This window comes from Cervus elaphus, chromosome 22, assembly GCF_910594005.1.
Source record: "Cervus elaphus chromosome 22, mCerEla1.1, whole genome shotgun sequence".
NCBI classification, from domain to species: Eukaryota; Metazoa; Chordata; class Mammalia; order Artiodactyla; family Cervidae; genus Cervus; species Cervus elaphus.
The window spans coordinates 4,532,662-4,557,694 of NC_057836.1; the positions used below are offsets into that span (position 1 = coordinate 4,532,662).

The window sequence follows — 25,033 nt, forward strand, 5'->3', positions numbered from 1 at the left end:
CGGCGGCTGCCTGGAGGCGCGCAGGCGGTGTGTCAGCGACGCGGAGGTGCGCTGGTCTCGCCGGGCTCGGCGGGCGGCGACGGCGGCGGCGACGCGCACAAAGGCGGATTGTGGCTTCTCTGGTGCTGGCGGCGGGCGGCGCCGGGGCGGGGTCGGCGGGGCGCGCCCGGGGCCCCCGCGGGCACCGCGGCGCGGGCGATGAGTCGGGGCCCGGCATGGCCTCCGCGCGGCCGCCGGGCCGGGCCTGCGCCGCGGTGCCCGCGCCCGCGGGGCTCCGGGCCGGGCCGCCCGCCCTCCCCGCCGCCGTCGCCGTTTCCCCCGAGCCTGCGGGCGGCGCGGAGGCCGAGGAGCGCTCGTTGCAGCACATGCTGCGCGCAATAGCCGAGGAGCGCGGCCGCGTCAGCCTGCGCCGCGAGGTCTGCGGCCTCGGTGAGTGGGGCCGGGCGGGGGCGAGGCCGGGGCCGCGGCGGCGCCGGAGTGTCCGCGCGCGTCTCCGTCTCTGCGCTTGTCTCTGAGTCTCTGCGCGTCTGTCCCCGCGTGCGTCTCGGGGGGGCCCCCTGCGTGTCGTCCCCAGGTCCTCGCGTCCTGGTCGTTCCCGCGCCCCCGCGTCTCTGTCTCTGATTCTGGCCCACGGAGCGGTCCGGCACGCTCGCGTGCCTGCGTGTCTGTCCCCCTCTGGCCGCCCATCCGGGGGTCGGCCCGTCTTTTCCCTCCCTCTCCTCTCCGTGGCTCCGCCGGGCCTCTTCCGTCTCCGAGAAGCCGTCTCCAGGGCCTCCGTGCCGCAGCCAGCAGTGTAGACAGGGCAGGTCTCCGGTGCCCGAAGCCCTCCCCGGGGCCTCCGAGCGGCGGCCGGCAGTGTAGACAGGGCAGGTCCCCGGCGCCCAAGCCCTTCCCGGGGCCTCCGTGCCGCGGCCGGCAGTGTGGACAGGGAAGGTCCCGGGCGCCAGAAGCCCACCCCAGGGCCTCCGTGCGGCGGCCGACAGTGTAGACAGGGCAGGTTCCCGGCGTCCGAAGCCCTTCCCGGGGCCTCCGTCCGGCGGCCGGCGGTGTGGACAGGGCAGGTCCCCAGCGCCCGAAACCCTCCCCGGAGCTTCCATGCCGCGGCCGGCAGTGTGGACAGGGCAGGTCCCCGGCGCCCGAAGCCTTTGTCTCCCCGCGCGGCTCTGCGCCTTCGCTCTGACTGGGGACCTGTTGGACCGTGGGCCCCGAACCCACCCCTGGGCAGAGGGAGGGTGCGGTCGCCCCTCGGGCTGTGACTGTTCTCTGCGGAGGCCCGAGTCCTAGATCGGCCGGTGAGTGGGGGCAGGGGTGTCCCGTATTGTCTACACGGAGCCGGGGGTGGGGGGCTGCAGGCAGGGGTGGGGTCTCCCGGCGCGGCTGGGTGTGAGGTAATGGCTCCTGGTGGATCGTGTTCGGACTGAAGCGCGAGGAGCCCCCCACCCCCACCCCACCCCACCCCACCCCGTAGGGTGGGTTTTGCGGTTTTCTCTCAGCGAAGACCCCTCCCTTCCTCCTGCGGGAATGACTTCATTACCACGTTGTCACCCACCCCCACTCCCCAGTCTGGGCTGGGGATTTCTGAGGGGGCCACGGCAGCTTTTGGAGAAGGGACTGTCCACCTTGGAGATTCTACGGCCCCGCCTTCATACACCGTTGGGGAAACTGGGGCCCAAAGAACCGATATATCCCCCACCCCCAACCCACCTGAGGTCATAAGGCTTCCAGACCCCCTCAGCAGGCCACGCCCTGGAGGCCGGGATGAGGGCGGGGATCAATTTGCATCCTCCTTTTTGTGGGAGGCAGGCTGCCCTGGAATGAAGCTTTGCTCACAGGTGGGGCTGAGGGTAGTGGGGGTGAGGGTGAGGGTATCTACCATGCAGAGCTGGATGAAGACATAGGTTTCTGTGGTCTCTTCTGAAAAGGTGTCACTAGTGAGTTCTGAGTAGAAACGGAAGGATCCTCATTCCTCCATTCAGCAAACATTCGTTGAGCACCTACTCTGTGCCAGGCTGCATGCCCGCCCGGCAGGCTGCCTGTCACCTGGCACGGAGTGAAATGGAAGGGGTCTGAGCGCCCATCTGCTCCAGGCCCCTCCGCCCTGTTTGCTCAGCCGCTCCTGCACCCCTCCCCACTCCCCTGCCCGCCAGTTCCTACGTCCTCTGAGCGTCCTCTGCCCTGTTAGACGGTCCCTGCCCCGAAGGGCCTGCAGCGCTGCCCCATACGAACAGTAATCGTTTGCCCTGGCACCTGGCGTTCACTGAGCACTCAGTATGTGCCAGGCGCTTTGTGCAGGTGCCTTCCATCTGATCCTGACTCCCCGAGAGGAGTGTGATCTCTGTTTGACCGACGAGGAGCCTGAGGTCCAGAGAGGCAAGGGACGAGCCCAGGGACAGCCTGCGAGGAAGTCATACAGCTGGGGTTGACCGTGGTCAGGGCGACCCTGGTGCCTGCCCCCGCCCCCCGATAATCCCAACCGGGCCTCGTTGCACCTGCCGTTGTGCTGCATCTGGGGAGGAGAATCGCGTGTGCGAGGCCAGGGGCACTGGCTGATGGTCACACTTCTCACCTCTAGTTCCCCTTCACACACAAGGTCTCCCCATCCTACCACCCGCAGCCCCTCAGAACTCAGTCCCTGTGCTCCGGTGCTCTGCGCTTTTATCCCTGCTGTTTTCTGCTCCCGGGGCCACCTGCCCCGCACACTCACCAGCCCTATAGACAGCTGCAGGTCTGGCTTTGGTCCTCAGCGCTGATGCTGCCACCCAGGGGCCCTTCCTCCGCCCCTGTCCCGCTGCCTGGACGCTCTTTGTACCAGACTCATGTCCCGTGGGTCATTGGACTGCTGTGGCTCTGTGATGCTGTCTCCTCAGTTAGCAGGTGACCCCTCCAGGGCCTTGCCCACATCTGGGTCCCCCCCCACCCCCAGTGCCCAGCATGTGCAGAGCAGGTGCCCGGTGCTCGTTCAGCAAATGAAGGAAAGGATTACTTTCTGGACTGGGGAGTGAAGGGCGTGGGTGGCAAGGAAGTTAGGATCTTCAACTTGTAGAAGGGCTCATGTTGCCCATCTCTTGCAGCTTTCAGATGAGAGGTGTGATGTTCAGAGAGGGGCAAGCTAAACAGTGACTTCATGCCCAAGCAGAGCTAGGACGGAACGACTGGCCTGAGCACCTGGGCGTGAGCCCAGAACGCCCTCCCCAAAGCACTTTGTTCATCCGGTTGCTCGAATCATCCTCTCATTTCCACTTGCAGCTGGGACAACCTGTTACAGTTATGAATTAACTTAAATCTCCCAGATTGTTGTTGACTCAATGCGTAGGCTGTTCAGAACCATGCCATGCCTTCTGAGGTTGTTTTGAAGGTATGCAGAGCCTCTGGGGGAGACCCTTGAACTTGGATGAGATATTATTGTTTCTGAGTCAGTGTCTGTTTATGAGATGGGAGAAATTGACTACCCTCCCCACCCCAAGCCCCGCCCTGGTCACTCTTCACATCATTGCTTGGCTGCTATGATGAAAGGCACCTTGGAGACCCAAACAAGATTTCTGAATCTTGTCCACTGTATCCTCTGCAGCGGAAGCATTTTTCTGAACACTCGCTCTGTGCCAGATGGGGGGATCAGCTTGGATCCCTCCCGCATGGGGCAGGGGACAGGTGAGTGGGGAAAGAGAGCCAGGTACTCAGGTGAACTCTGTGGAATCAGCCAGGCCTCTGGTCACTCTGAGCGGGGCTCTGGTCTTTTATCTGCAGGGAACTGCCGGTGCTTCCAGGGGACAGGTGAGCCAAGCTGGCGGTCAGGGTAGCTTGTGCAGGGACCAAGAATCTCTGAGCTGGGAAGAGTGAGGTGGTCCAGTGCCCAGATGTTGTGTGATGCTGACATCTGGACCAACGGTGGAGATAGCCTGATGCTTCCTCTCGGGGCTTGGGCCTTCTAATGGGCCCTGGATGTCAGCCCACGCACGCTGTGTGGACAGGCTCCCTTTAACATGGGCATCATGCCACTGGCATGTGGTCAAGTCATACGGACACAACCTGGGTGTGAGTTGTGGAGGGGTGCTGTGAGGGGAGGGGCCTCCTCACACTGCTTTTTTTTGGTGCCCTGCCTAGGCTGAGCATTATGTATTTTTTTAATCTATTTTATTTTATTGGCTTTTTTTTTTTTTAAATGGCCGAAGCCAGCCTGTGGGATCTTAATTCCCCAGCCAGGAGTTGAACCCGCACCCTCGGCAGTGAAAGTGCAGAGTCCTAACCCCTGGACCACGAGGAAGTTCCCAGGGCTGAGCATTTTGGAGCTGCTTGTTCCTGGGCTCTCAGCACCGTTTTGGTGGCCTAGGGAGTTTTCTCTTTCTCTGGAGTGCTGCGCGACCAAACGGAGTCTTTCCCTTTCATCATGTCCTTTTATCCTCAAAATAATTCTCTTAAGGTTCAGTTCAGTTCAGTTGCTCAGTCGTGTCCGACTCTTTGCGACCCCATGAATCTCAGCACGCCAGGCCTCCCTGTCCATCACAAACTCCCGGAGTTTACTCAAACTCATGCCCATCGAGTTGGTGATGCCATCCAGCCATCTCATCCTCTGTCGTCCCCTTCTCCTCCTGCCCGCAATCCCTCCCAGCATCAGGGTCTTTTCCAACGAGTCAACTCTTCGCATGAGGTGGCCAAAGTATTGGAGTTTCAGCTTCAGCATCAGTCCTTGCAATGAACACCCAGGACTTATGTCCTTTAGGATGGACTGATTGGATCTCCTTGCAGTCCAAGGGACTCTCAAGAGTCTTCTCCAACACCATAGTTCAAAAGCATCAATTCTTTGGCACTCAGCTTTCTTCACAGTCCAACTCTCACATCCATACATGACCACTGGAAAGACCATAGCCTTGACTAGACGGACCTTTGTTGGCAAAGTAATGTCTCTGCTTTGTAATATGCTGTCTAGTTTGATCATAACTTTCCTTCCAAGGAGTACGCGTCTTTTAACTTCATGGTTGCAGTCACCATCTGCAGTGGGGATTATCAAACTCCTCTTTGTCCTGGTGGAGAAACACAGGTGCAGAGGTGAAGTAACGTGCCCCAGTCTCGTGGTCAGTAAGCGGCAGAAGAATCTGCCTGAACCCCAGCTCTTAGCGGAGGTGAAGGCCCACACCTGTCCTTAGGTGCACGTGACCCGAGGTAGGCGTGCATAGCTGCCTGCCGCCTGGTGGCCTAGGGGCGGGCCCAGGTCGATGTGGGAGAGGTGGTGAGGGTCACAAAGAAGGTACCCCCCTCCGCTGATGGGGGCGGGGCCTCTGAGAGGGGGGCCTGAGGCGGGCAGGACTTGCCAGGCCGGAGTGGGAATGCTTGAAGGGCGGCCGCGGGAGTTGAGGCCAGAGCTGCGTTTGGGGATCCGGATGCCTGGCTGGGACTCGGGTGTTCCCGGGGCTGGCCTCAGGCCACTCTGTGGGTGTTTGACTTGAGGACCAGCCGGCACTTAGAGAAGCTGTTAGTCCTGGGGGTGGGGACTCAGCTCGTCTGCCGTGTGCCAGCCCCGCTGGGCCTTCACTTCTGTCTCCTGTGGAGGCAGCTTCTGCTGTTACCCCACTTGACAGAGGAGGAAATCAGGCTTCAGAGAGGAAAGTGACTGACTCCCCCAGGGTCACGCAGCTGGGAGCTAGCAGAGCTGGGGTTCTCGGGGTTCCAGCCAAGCCCAGTCAGGCGCCAGGAGCCATCCTGCAGAGAGTTGGTGGCATGGGGCCGTCAGAGGGCCCAGGGGGCAGCTGCCTTCCCGCGGGCCTCACCTCTGCGCCAGACACCTGCACCCACCACCGCCCCGTCGGGAGGGTCCTCGCACGCTCCGCTGGGTCTCTGTCTGGCCGGTGCTGTCGTGTCAGGCAGGGGATGTCCGTGGGAGGTGTGGCTGGAGGGGAAGACGGTGGGGCCTGTGCCTGCCACCCCTTGGGGCCTCTGTGTCCTCATCCGTGGAGTGGGGCCGGCAGGGTCTGGAGGGTCGAGGGAATCGTCTGGGAAAGGATGGGAGGCGTGGGGCCCCTAGGAGCTGCGGCAGGACTGGGCCCCACGCCGCCCCGGCACAGGCTGGCCCTCGTGGCACAGACCTCTGGCTGTGGAGTTGGGGCGGGACCTGAGCTCCGCAGTTGATGGCTTTGCCGTGGCCGTGGCTGGTTTCCCCAGGGGTCCCTGGGTGCCACCCCCAGCGCCAGGGTTGGCTGAGTGCCTGGGGAGGAAGTGTGGCCGTTGGAATGGGAGGGGGCCTCTCCCGGTTCCTGCGCCTATTTTTAAGGCCTGTGGGTTCCGGCCTCCACCGTTTCTGGAGCTGGAGTGGCCCCGGGCGGCTGCCGGTGGGTCCTCTGTCAAGGTCGGGACGCTGCCTCCTTTCAGAGAACCCCGAAGATGCGGGCCTTCACTCTCTAAGGAGACTGAGGCTCAGGGCTGCAGAGATTCTTGGCAGAGCCAGAGGGCGGTCAGCTGTGTTGGCACCCACCGCCCTCCCCTGCCCGGGGCGGGAGTGCCTGCTCTGCCCCTGCCCCGAGGCCTCTCACGCGGTGCACCCTCTCCTTGAGGCACTGACTCCTTATTTACATCTGCCTTGATACCAGCCAAGCCACCAGGCTGCTGAAGAGAAGCCCCGGGTGGGACACTTGTTAAAAAAAAAAGCAAAAAACAGCCTCAGAAACCCCCAAACAAAAATTTTTTTTCCAATTAAAAAACGTTACATGCACAATATAGAAACTGGAAAATATAAGAGAATGGAAAAAAAAAATCACTCTTAGTTCCAGTTACACAGAGACATGTGGCATCACCGGCTCAGTGGACGTGAGTGTGAGCGAGCTCTGGGAGTTGGTGGTGGACAGGGCAGCCTGGCGTGCTGCAGGCCATGGCGTCGCAAAGTTGGACCCGACTGAGCCGCTGAACTGAACTGGACTGACACTATTAACTGCAAAGTCTCCATTTCCAAGCTTTTTAAAGCCCCTTAACGGATGCTTGACATTCTACACATAAAGTTTCTTCATCATGCTTTCTCACTTAGAATTCCTAAAACATGTTCCATGTTGTTCAGACTCGAAGCATTATTTAAATGACTGCAGGGTAATTGAGTGGATGTGCCATAATTTACTTAATTGGTCTTGTCTTGTGGGAAACTTAGTTTGGATCCAGTTTTTCACTTCTATAAACAGCTTGCCACAAGCCTCTTCATCTGTGCGGAGCTTTCTGCAAGCGGAGGATTTCTTTAGGCCTCCAACATGGGAGGCCGTTTCTTGGAGGTTGCCCTGACCCCCGAGGGCCAGCCTGAGGACATGTGTGGATAGGCAGGTGGCAGACAGACGTTTACCAAACTCATGGAGGACTTTCTGAATTGCTGGGGCCGAGCGCTTCCGGGGCAGATGGTAGTGGCAGGTGGGCAGAGGGTGACAGTTTGTGCTGTCCCCGCGTCCCGTCCAGCCCCTTCCCAGACCAGACCCTCGCTGGGTCCCCAGCCCCCAGTGCCGACTGTCCTCGGCCATCGGACATGGTCTCCCCACCAGAGACCTGCCACTCAGCCTGGCCAGGCCTGGGCGGGGGTCAGCCCTTCCCCGCCCCCGCCCCGGGCCATCCCTCACCCCCGCCTCAGGTCCCGGCTGGGCTGCACTGCGTCCCAGTGGCTGCCACCCCTGACCACGTCTGCCGCTCACACCCTGAAAGACTCCTCGGGGCAGCCAAGTCAGAGTGCAAGACCCTTTGTGACCTGGGCCCGCTTGCAGCTGCACCCCCGGCTGTGTGAATCTCCTGGGGGCAGGGGGCTCCTCATGGGGAGCCTCACCTCTCACTTCCTGCCCTTTCCCGACCTCTGGAGGGGTCGGCTGCCCCTCTCCCCACCCTGTTCTTGGCACCTGTGGGGATGTCCGCCCCCGGGCCTGTGATGCAGTCTTCTGTGTGGCCGCTTCCCTCACCTCCCCTGCAGGGCCACTGGGCTGGCTCCGGGGCCCCTGTGCCAGCTCATGGCAGAGCAGGCCCAGGGCAGGGGGCTGGGGGCAGTGAGAGGGCGGGGTGGGTGTGGGGGAGGGGAAGGCGGGGGAGGGGTGTGCATGTATCTAGTGTATCTCGCAGTGGGGGAGGGGTTGGTGGCTTGGTGTCTGTTGAGTGAAGACAGGGGTCATTCTTAGGAAGCAGCCCTTGTGTAGGGCAGTCAAGGTGTGGGGCGTCCTCCCCGGGCAGAGACAGAGCAGAGAAGGTTGAAGGGTTGAATGCTGTGTCACTTTGGGGAGGTCACCACTGTTCTCCGATCCCCCGGAGGAGTAGGACTGCTTACTGCCCTGCGCCCACCTCAGGCAGACGTTGGCCTGCAGACCTGGAGCACAGAGAGGGTCACTGAGGCCTCTCGGGGCAGGTTTCGGCCCCGGTCAAGTCCAGGGGGCCCCGTGGGACTTGCTGTGGGAGGGCCCGTCCCCCACCCAGCCCTCGCTTTCCTCTTGGGTAAAACGGGGAGGGGGGGTGGACTGGACCACTGTCGACAGCCCGTGGTTCTGGGACACTTGGTCACCAGTGCACACGCCTCTAAAACCGAGCCACTGGCGGAAGCAGGCCGGTCCCCCCGTGCTTTGGGGCGCAGCGTGCCGCTGTGGTTCAGGATGAGGGAAATGAGATTGGGAGAAGCAGACGCAGGAGGAGCCACGCAGCCCACCCCAAGCTGGATGTAAGAACCAGGCTGCCCCACCACCCAGGGCTGCCGCTCCGAGCCTCCCAGCTCAGCCTGCAGGTCCGTCCTTCTTATCCCCGTCATGTGGAGGCTGGTGCTGCCTCGGGTGGTCCCCAAGGCTGTGCCCCTTCCAGGAGCTGGGGCCCTGGGTTTCAGGCTCCCCCTTGACCTGCGGAGTGGGGCTGGTCAGCTCCTGGGAGTCCTCGTCCCACCCCGGCTCCCTGCAGCAGACCCCGAAGAGTCAGGGGTCAGCCTAGAGGCTGACCGGAGAGTCTGTGCAGGGAGCAGGGGTCGTCCCAGCGGGGCTCTGTGTCAGGAGCCCCTCTCCAAGTCTGGGGAGGCCGCTTCCCTCCCCAGAGCAGCCACTGCTCCGTCACTGCGACCCAGCCCTGGGTTGTCCCCATAGCAGCCCCCTGGCGAAGGGGGTGTCACCCCTGCTGGCGGACGAAGGTGGTGGGGCTCAGAGAGGCCCTTGGTCAGGGTCCCAAGTAGTCCATGTGGGTTCTGCACCCAGGCCTCCTGGAGGCTGTGTCTGTGCCTGTCACACGTGGACATCCGTTTCTCCAAAGGCATTTGTGCCTTTTCTTCCCCGTGGCCCCACCCTGGTCTAGTGTATGAAGAAGAACCCTGGCCGCTGCTTTTCACAGTGAAGGACCTCTTAGAAGAAGTGAGAGTGAAGGAGGGAAATGAAAGGGGAGGACGGCCTGGGAGGGGCGTTCCTGGGGAGGAAGCCGGGGCTGAGGGCTGGCTGGAATTGCACAAGGCGCCCGTCTCCCCAGACCCTGGGAAGGAGGAGAAATGAGAGGCGCCGCCCCTGGGGGGGGGGAGATGTGTTTGGCGGGGGAACTCTGTGGGCGACATTGAAGGTAGAACATCTGAAGCGCCCGTGTCTGTTGACTCTGCCCAGGGCCTGGAAGGGGGAGGTGGGCAGGCCTCCAGTCCTAGCTTCTCCCAGCGGGTCATCAGCTTTGCATCCTAACACGTTGGAAGCGCTTAGTCAACCTCAGCCTGCACCCTGAAGCCTGCAGGAGCGGCTGCTGGGGCGCGGCCGTGAGCAGGGCAGGCCTTCTGCTGGGCTCCCTGGGTGCGCTGGCCCAGCTGAGCCGGCTCCCCAGCCCCGAGCCTGGTTTGTGGGCGGGGGTGGGCTCCCACATGGCCTGGGGTTGCTGGGTGGCACCACTGCTGGGGCACAGGTGTGAGCCTCTTGCAGGGCTGGCCTGGGCTTCTGGGATCCCGCCATGTGCCTCGTGCTGTGTGATGCGGTGGGACGGGGGTGGGAGGAGGTGGGATGGTGACCAGGGCAGGTCCCAGGTGACCTCCAGCCGGGCGGGCGGGCGGGAGCTGGGGCAGCCGGGCCACAGCCCATGTCTGGGCTGGGCACCGTGCATGGGTGTCCACGGAAGGTCACTCAGGAGAACGGCCCCTCCTCGTCCTGGAGACCGGTTCATGTGCTGGACAAAGCAGTAAGTCGGGAGTTGGCTTAAGGCCACGTCGGTGCTGGCGATGTGGGGTTTGCACGGGGAGCTACAGTTTTGGCCCGATGAGCGCGCAGGCAGGCTCGAAGCCATTTGGGAGCAGTTAGTGGGGAGCGAGCTGGCCGCAGTCCCCTGACGGTGGCCGCAGGACTGCGGGGTTTGCACGCACTGCTGTTTGGGAGAATCCAGAGGAGTGCTTTTGGGAACTGTGGGGGCTGTGGGAACTCGAGTCCCCCCCGTGAAAGTGACCTTGAGGTCAGGCCTGGGTTTCTCCTCACTGCACCCGGGCCTCAGGTGATGCCCAGCACGGGGCAGGTCCGGGTGGGGGTCGAACCCCACCTGGAGCTGGCCAGTGGGGATTGGGGCCTCCCTGGGGGGGCCCGGGGGTGTAGGAGCCCTTGGAGGATTTCTCAGCACTGCACACCCTGTGGGAAGGGACGGTGGCCTTGGGCTGGGTTTCAAAGCCGACGTGGTGGTGTCCGAGTGAGCCGGAAGCCGGAGTGTGTCACAGCCACACGGCCGCTGGCTCAGCGTGGCTGACTCCCTGTCCGGGCCCTGCCCTGCGCTGGGGGCTCGGCCACTCTGCCAGCGAGCTGCCGGCTCGCGGTGCGGGGACACACACGGGTGTTAGTGTGACGCGGTCCTACCCAGGGCTGAGCGCACGGCTGAGCGCTGGGCTGTGGTTGGCCCTGCCCCTGCCAGCAGGGTGACCTCAGACAGGGGAGTCACACCCGCAGCCTCCACCTCCTCCTCAGCGGAGTGAAGACACCAACAGGGGCTTTAACTGAGTGTTAGTAGCTGAACCGGCCAAGACACATACGCTCTGAGCTTCTGATGACTTTCCAACGCCTCCAGTGTACACACGTATGTAGGATGCTCCCGTCACCTGCCTGGTGAAAACCTGATACTGAAGCCGCAGCTGAGCCCAGAGCCAGCACTTGCTCCTGGCGGCTGCCCGTCTCTCCTCACCGTCTCCTTTTGCACAACATCTGGGTAGAAATCCGGCTCTGACTTCTGCTCCTCGTCTTCTGGGGTCCATTCCTCAGCATGCTAAGTTTTCCCCCTTGTTTTGTTTGTATTTTTTTTCGTTGGTGTGGGGGCATTTGTTATATCTTTCTTTTGTATGTGATTTGCAATGATGTGCTTGCCCAGCTAAGCCTTGAATTGCACTTTAAAAATAAATACTTGTAACAGTGAAAACATTTTTTGATCTTTTGAAGATCACGTGCAGTAAAGTGGCTTACGTGGGTCAGGGGAGGTGCATGGTGGGGGATGCAGATGGTAGGGACAGGCCCCCCGGAGGTGATGGCGAGCTGACCTGCATAAGCCAGGTTGGACTGGGCTCCAGAAGACACTCCATGGTGAGGAGAGCGGTGGCCTGGGCATGCGTAGGGTGTTCAGTCAGGGAAGAAGGTGCGGGGGGCGGCTGGAGCGTGGGGGACCACACCACCCTCTGGAAGGGGTTCTCTGGACGGCCTGGCTCCTCTGGGAGGGCGGCTAGACTTTCCCTGGGTAAGCGAGGAGCCAGGCAGGGGATAGCTCTCCTAGTAAGGCCCCTGAGCATCGCTGAAGCCCCGAGCTTCCTTCGGGCTGCAGCAGAGGACCGGCCGGCCCGTGGGGTGGCTCACGTGGGGCCCGTCTGACCAGCTCTCCATCCAAGTGCCTCATCAGGGCAGCCCCGGCCTCCCAGCCCCGGGCCTCCCGGGGCAGCTGCTTTGTCTTCTCTGCCCCCGGGGAGGGAGCACGGAGAGCCATGCGTTGATGAAAGGCCTATTGAGGGGCCACAGAAGCCTATTCATGCTGCCCTGGCTGCCGGGGGCAGACGCAGCCCAGGGCTGCCCTGGACTCTCCCCAAAGAGGCCAGTTGACCCCCCAGCCTTTGGGAGGGGCCGGGCTGAGCTGGGGCCACCCCCAAGCCAGGCAGCTCTCAGGAGGCCTCATGCGGGGCCCTTGGGCAGGCTGGACCCCCGGCATCCACAGGCGCGGGTCACACCTCCGCCCCTTCCTCCTCTCCACGACAGGGAGGCTCCATCTCAGACCCTTCGGGGCCCCCAGTCCTCTGAGGATCAGCACAGAGCCCCACCCTGCCAGCGGTCGTGTGAGGTCACATCCTCCCCAGCCCTGGCTCCCACCAGCCTCCCGGCCCTTGGCCCCTTCCCCTGTCCCATCCTCTCTCCAGGAGGGCCTTGAATGCTGTTCCCCACCCCCCAAACCTCCCCTCCTCAGGGCCCGCTCCTGACGCCCTGGCCGGGTGCAGCTCTGCGGTGCAGGCTCGGGGAGCTCGGCCTGCCCTCCCCACCCTCCTGACACCGCTGTCCTGAAAGCGACAGGCGTCCCTTCACGGGAGCGCCGAGGTGCTCCAGGGCCGTGGTCCTGTGTCTCAGTGCGGAGGAGAATTCAGAGTGCAGAGTGGCTGATAAGAACGGGTTTACTGGGATAGGACACTTGTGAGGCTTGTGAGTGGGTGGGTGAGAAATGCCAGACCCTGAGAACGCAGTGGGCTACACCTGCCTGTGAAGTGTCAGTCCCTCAGTCTGTCCGACTCTCTGCGACCCCCTGGACTGTAACCCGCCAGGCTCCTCTGTCCATGGGATCCTCCAGGCAGGAACACTGGAGTGGACTGCCATTCCCTTCTCCAGGGGATCTTCCCGACCCAGGGACTGAACCCAGGTCTCCCGCATTGCAGGCAGATTCTTTACCATCTGAACCACTAGGGAAGCCCCACAGTTCTGTCATCAAAGGAGAAAGTGGGGAGGGGGAGAAGACCTTCTATGTCTTTCTTGCGTAGACGTCATGCTTCCATTACCAGCTCCTCCTCCAGGCTGGGCAGGGGAGTTTCCTTGTCCCTACATGGTCAAGCCAGGTCCACAAATGGTTGTTTTTCACGTGTGCGGAGAGCATGTCCTTGGGATCCTTAACTCACTGAGCTCATCGGACAGGATGTAGGTCTCGCGCCACCTCTGTTTCATTGTTCTGGGTCTTGTCGCATGCTTCTGCCGCGTGGTTTGGTTGCTAGGCAAGCCTGCTTGGTTCTGTGGTTAAGCGAGCGTGCTTTCTCAAGTAATGATTAACTTCCAGAGGTCTCCCATATTTTTTCTACTTACAGTCAGTCCCGTATTGGGACTGACTGTTTAATCACCTATTTTGTCCCTTCATTCTGTCCCTATGATTGCCCCCTCCGGGTGTTTTATCCTTTATGCTTAAAAGGGGGTGAGGGTGACGGTCCCTCAGTCATTAGCTACTTCCCGCTGAGATGGGGCAGAGGCCTGCCTGGGGAAGGAGCAAACGGCTGACTTACTGTCCCGTCTCTGCTGGGAGAACTGCCGGTCGGCGTCATTCTGTTAGCATCATCCTTCTCGCTCTCTCAGAAGTTAAGCATTGGAGAATGAGCCTACAAAAAGATGTATATGAGAAGAAATACAGCAATAAACATCAGAAAAGTCATTAAAAAATATTATAATCATGATTTTGAAGATCCAAACCATTTTTTAACCCCGATAGTTTCCAAATCCGGAAGGGGGTCACTTAAGGCCTCAATTTGTTTTTACTTAGGCCCAGAATCTCAGTGTTTTATATTTCAGAGTCTGTTGAGTGTTTTATTTCAGTTATAGGCTTAATCTGTTCCTTTTTTTTTTTTCCTGTTAATAACATTTGGTGATGAGGGTAGCTTTCTTGTCCCTTGAGAGCGTGACCTCTAATTTAGTAAACAAGTAAGTTCCTTTTGTTGAAGAAATAGGACAATCAGGCACACACAGAAAGCAGTGTAGAAACAACCGGCGTTGCTGTTACAGAAAAGGGGTCCCAGGAAAGTGTGCCCCTGTCTCTCCTCAGACTTCCGTTTCATGTTTCCTACAGCTGTTCAGGTTTTCTCTCATTTGGGTTGAAACCAAGGAGGCTGCGCCAGTGTGTATAAGAAATTCTGTCAAGTGGCCCCCCGTTTCTGTGACCAGCGAGGCTCAGCCTCAGTTACACAGATGTGGTCTCTGGGCGGAGCCACTTCTGGCCTTGGGCCCCGTCCGTCTTCTGATTGTGAAACTGCCGATGACCGAGGCGTTCCCTCTGTCGGTGCCCTGCCGACCCCTGGTCAGGGAACTAGGTCCCCTGAGCCGCAACTAAAGATGCCGTTGCCACAGCGAGGACCGGAGACCCCACGGGCTGCAGCTGAGACCTGCCACAGCCACATAAATAAATATATTTTTAAAAAGCCATTTATATCTCCCTTTGCCTTTCCATTCTGTTTGATTTTATTCTGCATCATATGAAACTTACTTGTTAAAAAAAAAAAAGAAAGAAAGAAACTTACTTGTTAAGAAAATTAACCCTCATTTACGAGCTCCGGTGATTTTTCCAGCGTGGTGTTTGTCTTGCCTTTATTTATGGTGTGTAGGACTTTTTGTTTTCTATAGAAATTTTTTATGTAGTTTGACCTATCTATCATTTTTAAAAATTCTTCTTCTTTTTTTTTTTACTATCGTTCTTTTCTTTGACAGCCTTTGTGTTCTGCTTACAAGGGCTTTTCTCTTTCCAAGAGAATCAAAAAACCTCATGCATGGTTTATTTCATTTTCTTATGATTTCACTTTTAGCATCAGAAGTGTTTCTATTTCCAAAATTGGTTTTGGCCTGAGCAGGGGCCCAGCCTCATTCTCTTTCCTCAGCTGGCCAGTCTTTCCAAGGCCGTCTGTTGAAGAACCAGCTTTATCCTACTGACTGAAAGGACAAATCTTTATGTGAACTAAATTACGGTGTGTTTTCATTCTGGTTTTGTGCTTTCTCTTCTGTTCTGTTGATCATTCTAATTGTGCACCAGCACCACCTTGCTTTCCTTAATCACTCAGTTCATCTCCTTCACTTAATTAGCCAATATTTATTGCTTCCTACAAGTCAAATACTGTTCTAGGAGCTGAGTGTACAGCAGTGAACAAAACAAGGAGGGGAGGTGCTCCGTTAAGACCAGATCGGTCCTAGTAAGGCAGGTGCTGGCACTCGAGGGCCCCAGGCCAGCTCCGGCCTGCTGCCCGTTGTTGTGAGGGAACTTCTTGGCACGTCGCCGTGCCCATTTCTTTATGTAGTGCCGTGGGTGATCTTGTAGTTGAGACAGGACCATATGGTGTGCAGAGCCTAAACTATTTTCTGTCTGGACCTTAATAGAAAAAGGTTACTCGCTGCTGTGCTTGGGAAGGACCGAAAGCAAAGGAAACAGATAAAATAGATATGATGCTATACAGTAGGAGTACAGGTGGTTCGGGAAGGCCTCCCTGAGAAGGTAGGCGTTTGAGTAAAGAGCTAAGGGAGGGACTTCCTTGCTGGTCCAGTGGCTAAGACTCCACGCTCCCAATGCCCTCCCTGGTCAGGGAACTAGATCCCACACGCCACAACTGAGTTAGCCTGCTGAGATTAAAAGGTCATTTGAAAAGACCCTGATGCTGGGAAAGACTGAAGGCGGGAGGAGAAGGGGACAACAGAGGATGAGATGGTTGGGTGGCATCACCGACTCAATGGACATGAGTTTGGGTAAACTCCGGGAGTTGGTGATGGACAGGGAGGCCTGGTGTGCTGCAGTCCATGGGGTCGCAAAGGGTTGGACACGACTGAGCGACTGAACTGAACTGAACTGAACTGAACTGACATGCCTCGAAGATCCTGCATGCTGCAAGTAAGAACCGGGGAGGCGAGGAAGGAAGCCTCGAGGAGGATTTTGAGCAGGAAAGTGACAAGAACTGTTTCAAGTCTGGGGACCATTTAGGAAGCTCGGACAGTCACACAGGCAGGAGATGGTGGTGCTTGGCCCTGGCTGGAAGAGTGGTTTGTGGGAAGCAGTTGGATTCCGGATACATTTAAAGATAGGATCAATGAAATGATGCAGAGATGAAGTCAGAGAGTTCTGCAGGAAAACAAAAGACAAACCCACCAAACAATGGTAGAATTGAACAACTTTGTCAGTTAACATGTCTGTCCCAGTAAGAGAGGACTGAAAAGTTTCTGTTGGAATCAGCATCTGGTGAGACAATAGCTAGAGCTGTTTGGGGGTTAAGAGAGGGTTCGGGGTTTTTCTTTAACTTGGGTAATTCTTGAGTATTTTTTTGGGGGGGGATATCTTTTGGTTAGAAGTGAAGAAACTTATCCATGGTAGCTTAGAAAGGGAAAATAAATCTGAAAAAGAATATATTATGTATAGGTATTGGAGAAGGAAATGGCAACCCACTCCAGTACTCCTGCCTGGAAAATTCCATGGATGAAGGAACCTGGCAGGCTATAGTCCATGGGGTCGAAAAGAGTCAGACACGACTGGATGACTTCACTGTCTTTCTTTCTATAGTTCCTTTTGGAGAAGGAAATGGCAACCCACTCCAGTGTTCTTGTCTGGAGAATCCCATGGACAGAGAGGCCTGGTGGGCTACAGTCTGTGGGGTCGCAAAGAGTCGGACACGACTAAGCAACTAATGCACACACACATATATAGGTATCTGAATTACATGTATTTATATAACTGAGTCACTTTACTGTGGACCTGAAATGCTATGTTATAAATCAGCTGTCTTCAGTAGGGACTTCCCTGGTGGTCCAGTGACTGAGACTCTGCCCTCCCGATGCAGGGGGCCCCGGGTTCCATGCCTGGTCAGAGAACTAGATCCCAGGTGTCCCAACTAAAAGTTCACATGCCACAACTAAGATCCCATGCAACCAAATAAGGGCTGGCGCTAGTGGTAAAGAACCTGCCTGCCGGTGCAGGAGACATAGAGATGCTAGTTTGGTCCCTGAGTCAGGAAGGTGCCCTGGAGGAGGGCATGGCAACCCACTCCAGTATTCTTCCCTAGAGAATTCCACTGACAGAGGAGCCAGGCGGGCTACAGTCCATAGGGTTGCAAAGAGTTGGACATGACTCAAGTGACTTAGCATGCATGCACACAGCCAAATAAATATTAAAAAGAAAAGAACACTATACTTCAATTTAAGAAAGTAAAAATAGAAATTTGTTGGCTAACAATCTGTAGAATATTGAAATCTAAGCCTCTGGAAGACTAGGAAAGCCCAACACTAAGAACTTGAGTGGATCTCCTCTCTCTCTCTCTGCGATCTCTCGTCTCTGGCTGTTTCCTCTCTGTCAAGTCCGCCTTCTCCACGTGGCAGGACAGGCATTGTATGATTTGGGTTGATGGTGACGTAAAGGTTTAGTTCTCCTAGTATGTTTCCATATCTGATAGGATTCATGGCCCCACGTCACTTTTTCTGCATTTTCCTGGCTGTTCTTATTTTGAAACATTCTTCTTGGCATTTTCTCTTGGGTCATGTTAAATTAATAGATCAAACTAGGTAGAATTGCCGCCTCTGTGATTTGAATATTCTATTATGATTATGTTTGTTCTGGTGGTCTATGATCAGTGATCTTCCATGTTAACACTGTAAAAAGATTGTGACTTACTGCAGACTCAGATGACGGTTAGCATTTATCTGAAATAAAGGATTTTTAAATGGAGGTATGTTTTCGCTTTCTCAGACATAATGCTATTGTGCACTTGCTAGCCTACAGAATAGTATACACGTAACTTTTAATTCACTGGGAAACCAAACAGTGTGTGATTCGGTTTATTGTGATATTTGCTTTTATTGCCTTGGTCTGGAACCAAACTCCCAACATCTTAAAGGTCTATCTGTAATAGTGTGTTGTGATGATACTGGACAGTTAGAACTAGACATGGAACAACAGACTGGTTCTAATAGGAAAAGGAGTACGTCAAGGCTGTATATTGTCACCCTGCTTATTTAACTTACATGCAGAGTACATCATGAGGAACGCTGGGCTGGAGGAAGCACAAGCTGGAATCAAGATTGCTGGGAGAAATATCAATAACCTCAGATATGCAGATGACACCACCCTGTGGCAGAAAGTGAAGAGGAACTAAAAAGCCTCTTGATGAAAGTGAAAGAGGAGAGTGAAAAACCTGGCTTAAACCTCAACATTCAGAAAACTAAGATCATGGCATCTGGTCTCATCACTTCATGGGAAACAGATGGAGAAACAGTGGAAACAGTGGCTGACTTTATTTTTTTGGGCTCCAAAATCACTGCAGATTGTGACTGCAGCCATGAAATTAAAAGATGCTTACTCCTTGGAAGGAAAGTTATGACCAACCTAGAAAGCATATTACAAAGCAGAGACATTACTTTGCCAACAAAGGTCCGTCTAGTCAAGGCTATGGTTTTTCCAGTGGTCATGTATGGATGTGAGAGTTGGACTGTGAAGAAAGCTGAGTGCCGAAGAACTGATGCTTTTGAACTGTGGTGTTGGAGAAGACTCTTAAGAGTCCCTTGGACTGCAAGGAGATCTAACCAGTCCATCCTAAAGGAGATCAGTCCGGGGTGTTCATTGGAAGGACTGATGCTGAAGCTGAAACTGCAATACTTTGGCCTCCTGATGTGAAGAGCTGACTCATTGGAAAAGACCCTGATGCTGGGAAAGATTGAGGGCAGGAGGAGAAGGGGAAGATAGAGGATGAGATGGTTGGATGGCATCACCGACTCAATGGCCATGAGTTTGAGCAAGCTCCAGGAGTTGGTGATGGACAGGGAGGCCTGGCGTGCTGTGGTTCATGGGGTCGCAAAGAGTCGGACAGGACTGAGCGACTGAACTGTACTGATGTTACTTAGTCTGTCTCTAACTTTTTCTTTTTTAAATATTTATATATTGTCTGTACAGGGTCTTAGTTGCAGCACGTGGGATCTTTGCCCTTCCTTTCGGCCTGCAGCATCTGTAGTTGTAGCGTGTAGAGTCTGCTAGTGCTCCCCTGACCAGGGATTGAACCTGGGCCTCCTGTATTGGGAGCTTGGAGTCTTAGCCACTGGACCACCAGGGAAATCCCCATTTCTAGTTTTTTCTCGTTGAGATACATATCATGTTTAAGGAAGTATTTATTTATTCCTATTTTATAGGAATTTTTAAAAAAATCAAGAATGGGTATTTAATCTTATTGAATGTTCTCCCAGTATCTGTGGATACGATCATGTGTTATTTCTCATTTGAACTATAACTTTATCATGAATATATAAATAGATTTCCTAATATTAGACCATTCTTATATTTCTAAGTTAAATTCTTCTTGGCATACTTTTAACAGATGGCTGGATTCTATTAAATATATTATTTAAGATTTTTATGTTTATGTGGTGAGTTCAGTTAGCCCATAATTTTCTCTCTGTGTTGTTTTTTTTGAGGGGGGGTCAAGGCTGTGCCTCCTTGTTAAAAAGAATTTGCAAGTTTCTCAGGCTCTAAAACCTTGTACGTAGCATTTGAGCTGTCTTTTCTTGAAGATCTGGTAGTGAGTGAGTGATAGTTGTTCATTCATGCCCGACTCTTTGCAACCCCATGGACTGTCTCCTGCCAGGCTCCTCCATCCATGGAATTCTCCAGTCGAGATTACTGGAGTGGGTTGCCATTTCCTTCTCCAGGGGCTCTTCCCGACCCAGGGATCCTGCATTGCAGGAGAGTCTACCATCTGAGCCACCAGGGAAGCCTGTTTTAAGAGACATTTCTAAGTATGAAGACAGGTCAACTGAAAAAGTATCAGCAGGTACATGCTTGACTTTATCTTATAATCTATAAACAATACATTAGAATATGTAGTGAATGCATACAACTTTTCCAAAGGAATACCCAAGACAGAAGTAGAAGATCTGGTAACATCTTTTCAAAAACGTCTCTTGACTCCAGCGCGCTTGTTTAGGGAGTAGCTCTGGGGCAGTTTTCTTTATTGTAATACATGCCCATGATTTCTTTCTTTTTTGGGCTTGCCATGCAGCTTGCAGGATCTTAGTTCCCCGACCAGGGATTGAACCTGTGCTTCCCTGCAGTGGAAGCGAGGAGTCCCAACCACTGGACCACCATGACCATCATTTTTAATGGCTGTAAACTGTTTTAAGTACGAAGTTACCATAGCTTGCTTCACCTATGTGGTTTACTGGTCTGGAGAAGGATTGGGGTTGTTTTCAAGGAATGCCTCTTAAAATCCAGTTCATGACTATTCCAAAACTCTGGTTAGTGAGAGATAGTTCCAAGTTGTTAACAGTAGCAACAGCATGTTCGTCCATTGAGTGTTGAGGAGGCACCTGTTACCATTCTGAGCACCTGGAATTAGCTCCAATCTCCAGGGAGACTGTAGGACAGAGCTCCTGGGGGCTCAGATGTGCAGTGGGAGGGTTTGGAAGCCTGAGTTGGTTTCTTGCTTGCTCACCAGTGACCCTTCAGCGTCCTCATTATATAGTGGCTGGAAAACCCCAGTACTTAAAGAGTAGGAGAGGCTGGGTTTGAGCCTCAGAAGCTCTTGAGCTACTGGATTCCCAGGCTTCTGTGGCCTTATCTTTAAACTGAAGCCTGAGGACTTTTTAAGCTCAGGTTATCCCACCTTATCAGTTAGAAGCAACAGTTAGAACTGGACATGGAACAACAGACTGGCTTCAAATAGGAAAAGGAGTATGTCAAGGCTGTTTATTGTCACTCTGGTTATTTAACTTGTATGCAGAGTACATCATGAGAAATGCTGGGCTGGATGAAGCACAAGCTGGAATCAAGATTGTTGGAAGAAATATCATTAACCTCAGATATGCAGATGACACCACCCTGGTGGCAAAAAGCGAAGAAGAATTAAAGAGCCTCTTGATGAAAGTGAAAGGGGGAAAAAAATAAGTGAAAGGGGAGAGTGAAAAAGTTGGCTTAAAGCTCAACATTCAGAAAATTAAGATCATGGCATCCAGCCCCATTACTTCATGGCAGATAGATGGGGAAACAGTGACAGACTTTATCTTTGGGGGCTGCAAAATCACTGCAGATGGTGACTGCAACCATGAAATTAAAAGACGCTTACCCTTTGGAAGGAAACTTATGACCGACCTAGACAGCATATTACGAAGCAGAGACATTATTTTGCCAACAAAGGTCCATCTAGTCAAGGCTATGATTTTTCCAGTAGTCATGTATAGATATGAGAGTTGGACTATAAAGAAAGCTGAGCACCAAAGAATTGATGCTTTTGAACTGTGGTGTTGGAGAAGACTCTTGAGAGTCCCTTGGACTGCAAGGCGAACTAACCAGTCCATCCTTAAGGAGATCAGTCTTGAATATTCGTTGGAAGGACTGATGTTGAAGCTGAAACTCCAATACTTTGACCACCTGATACGAAGAGCTGACTCATTGGAAAAGACCCTGATGCTGGGAAAGATTGAAGGTGGGAGGAAGGGGATGACAGAGGATGAGATGGTTGGCTGGCATCACTGACTCAATGGACACAAGTTTGAGTAAACTATGGGAGTTGGTGATGGACAGGGAGGCCTGGTGCGCTGCAGTCCATGGGGTCACAAAGAGTCGGACACGACTGACTGACTGAACTGAACTGATCCCACCTTATCAAGTTGCCATGGCGATCTGGAGAGGTCACAGGTGAAAGGACTTTATAAACCGTAATGTGTGCTAAGTCCCTTCAGTCGTTCCCAACTCTGCGACCCCATGGAGCCCGCCAGGCTCCTCTGTCCATGGCATTCTCCAGGCAGGAGTACTGGAGTGGTTTGCCATTCCCTCCTCCAGGGGATTTTCCTGACCCAGGGATCGAACCCTCATGTGTTACGTCTCCCGCATTGGCAGGCGGGTTCTTTACCGCTGGTGCCACCTGGAAGCCCCATAAACTGTAGGGCCCCATAAAGTGCAGGGCAAGCATGAGCCGTCGTCACTGTCAGTACTGTTGAGCTGTTGGCATGGTTACGTACCCCATTCAGTGTCCTGCTGAATGAAGTGGACAATCCGTGGCCAGGCGGCGGGAGAGCATGGAGCTGGGCCTGGGCGGCTCCAGTTCAGTCCTTGCACAGCGGCGTGTCTTCTTCCATGCCCACCCAAAGCCACTAGTCTATAAAGGACTCTCCAGACCTGAAGTTCAAAGACGGTGACTTATGAAAGCAGGTCACTTACTGCAGGCCGTGGGGGAGGCTGGATCCCATAGTCCCATTTGGAGCTGGCAGATTCCAGACTTTGTGATACGGCTCTTCCTCCTTATTCTCTGATTCTGTATTTATGGGTTTAGCTACTCACCTAAATTTCCATCACCACACAGCAGTACCGTGGGTGCCTTGTGGTTAACTGCAGATGTGTGCAAAGCCATGGGAAACTTTGAGTCACCGGGGTGCATGGTCACAGCTGAGGCTGAACAAGGCGACGCCTGCCTCCTTGTCTCAGCTCATCCTTTCTGCGGTCTCTTTGGTTGTTGTTCAGCCGCTCAGTCGTGGCTGCTTCTTTGCGACCCTGTGGATGCAGCACGCCCGGCTTCCCCATCCACCACTGTCTCCCGGAGTTTGCTCACACTCGTGTCCATTGAGTTGGTGATGCCATACGATCGTCTCATCCTCTGGGTCTATTTAGTGCCACGGACTTGCATGTTGTGCTTTTCGGTGGTGATTTTGCTATTTGAAGTGGCCCCCGAGCGTGACGCTGAAGTGTCTAGTCCTGAGCAAAAGAAAGCTGTGAAGGGCCTTATGGAGAACATACATGTTAGATGAGCTTCATCCAGGCACGAGTTAGCGTGCTGGTGGCCTGGAGATCAGTGTTAATGACCCAACTGTATATTACGGTGTTTTTAAACAGAAACACACATACCACAAGATAATGTATAGATCATTTGATGAAAACGCAACCAGAGGCTTGCAGGAGCCCAACCCTGTATTTCTGTAGGAGCAGCGGCTGCATATTTGCCAAGTCAGCGTCTGTGGCCACCTGATAGACGAGAGCTATTAGGAGATTAGGGGAACAGGCGGGAGGACCCCCGCGGGGAAGGCGCCAGCGGGCGCGGAGCTGTCCGTGGTGCTGCTCCATGGACCATGGTCCGCTGCTGCATCTGTGGCTGAGCGGATTCAGGGTCCGGAAGCCTGCTGACCTTGGGCCGGACAGAGCCCTGGAGTTGAGGGAGCTCTGCTGGCCTGGTGGCTCCCAGGGCTTCTGATCCAGGGCACGTCTCGGTGGACAAGCCTTGGGACAGGATGCAGCGAGAAGGGGGCTCACCCGTGAGAGAAAGAGCCAGCACTGATTCCACAGGCCACGCGGGGGGGCAGCCACCCTGTGTCTGTCCACACGGTTAGCACATCGTGGGGTTCAGGGACACTGGCCGGTTGGGGAGTCGTCACCTCATCCGAGCAAGCCACGCTCTGGACAGATACGCAGGGCTGCAGTGCAGAGGCCCCACAGATTCACACGTGGCCAGAACTTTACAGCGTGCAGAGGACTTTCCGTATTGGCCCCCTCCCCACCCCCGACCTCACCACTGGTTCCGGGGCAGTGGCAGGTTAGACCCCTCTGACAGAGGGACTCCCTGGGGTCCCCAGGGGTTCCGAGAACCGGCCACCCGGATGGGGAGGAGCAGAGAGCCAGGACCTGAGCTCAGGTCATCTGGCTGCACAGCCTAACACTGCACTGCGCCTCCCACAGTCTGAGCCCTCACCCTGACCTTGACCTTCCTAGCTCCAGACTTGGACTGTCTCCCCTCCCTCCCTCTTCTCCCTCTGAAGATGATGGGGAGCCCCTTCTCCACCCCCTTCTCCCTCTCTCTCTAATGCACTCTATGACACTCATCAGAAGTCATACATTCCTGGGCAAAAGTGGTGTCACCTTACTATTAAAAATATTAAAAGTGAAAAAAAGTAAGAAGCAAGCATATGTCCTGTGAGGCTCAGCAGCTCCTGCCGCTCAGGCGCACGCGTCCCCGTCAGGCGTGTGTGTCCAGGGCCCCGTGTGCAGGTGTGGTCAGTGTGTGTGCAGCCTTAATTTCTGCTCTTTAACCAGACGTTGTGTTACATGCCTGTCCACGTGTCTACTCATCTTCACAGGCATCCTTTTAACAGCATGATGGCGATCCGGTTTAGTACATACAGCACAGTCTACCTAGATTAAATGTGAGTGATTACCGAATATTAGTTTCTTCTTCTTACTGTTATGACTGCTGCTATGTTATTTGCTGTCATCAGTACATATGGAATGTCTTTGTGCATAAGGCACTTCTTTATTTCCGTTTTTTTCTTTTCCACAAGATAGAGTCACAGAAGAGGGAAGATGCTCGTTTACCTTTCCACAGAGGACACCGTGAGTTTTGTTCTCTCACGACACACGAGAGCTCCCAGTTCAGTGTGATCTTGCCAGCTTTGGCTGTCATAGGTTTTTACCAACTCTACCGGAGTGTGGTGTATGTCAAATAAACTGTCCATGTCAAATAAGCAGGTGGATGAGTTCTGACGGCTGTGAAGGCACCAGCGTCAACACGCGGAACGTTTGGGGCGACTACCAGTCTGCTTTCTGTGCCTTTTCTGGAGCATCCTGTGAATGTGGTCTTTCAGGATGTAGCTTTTTTTTTTCCTTGTATCTGACTTCTCTCGCTCGGCATGGTGGTTCTGAGATTCACCCTCCGTGCTGTGTCGGTCAGTAGTTTGTTCTCCTTGCCGCTAACAGGCCGCTGAGTGGCTGTGTCACATTTCGGATGTGTCTCCCCCTGGTTTCCAGTTTGGGTTTATTCAGGAACAAAGCGTCCGTGACTGTTTGTGCACCAGTGTCTGTGCAGACACGCGCTTTGTGTCTCTTGGGCAAGTACCTGGAAGTGGCTGAATCACTGGGAAACACATATTTAGCTTTACCAAATCTGCCGGTTTTCCTAAGTGATTGTTTTTTCTTTTCTTTCTTTCTGTTTTTGGCCGTGTTGGGTCTTCGTTGCCGTGCGAGAGCTTCCCCTGGTGCGCCAGGCAGGTTCCTCGGTCGTTGCAGGCGCAGGTTTCTCCTTGCAGAGCACGGGCTGCGGCTCGCGGGCTTGCTGGGGTCTTAGTTCCGGGCCGGGACTGACCCCGTGTCCCCTGCATTCACAGGCGGAATTTTAACCACTGGACCA

At 55.0% G+C, this 25,033-nt stretch overlaps 1 protein-coding gene across 1 annotated transcript in view; it reads left to right on the top strand.

The window, feature by feature from the left end:
* The first annotated feature begins 225 nt into the window (after positions 1–225).
* The window catches only part of KIAA0930 (KIAA0930 ortholog), a 43,508-nt gene continuing 18,700 nt past the window's right edge, over positions 226–25,033 (top strand). Inside the window, exon 1 of the mRNA XM_043882592.1 lies at positions 226–429. Within this exon, the coding sequence (XP_043738527.1) occupies positions 366–429 (64 nt within the window). The 5' untranslated portion in view covers positions 226–365. The remainder of the gene's footprint in view (positions 430–25,033) is intronic.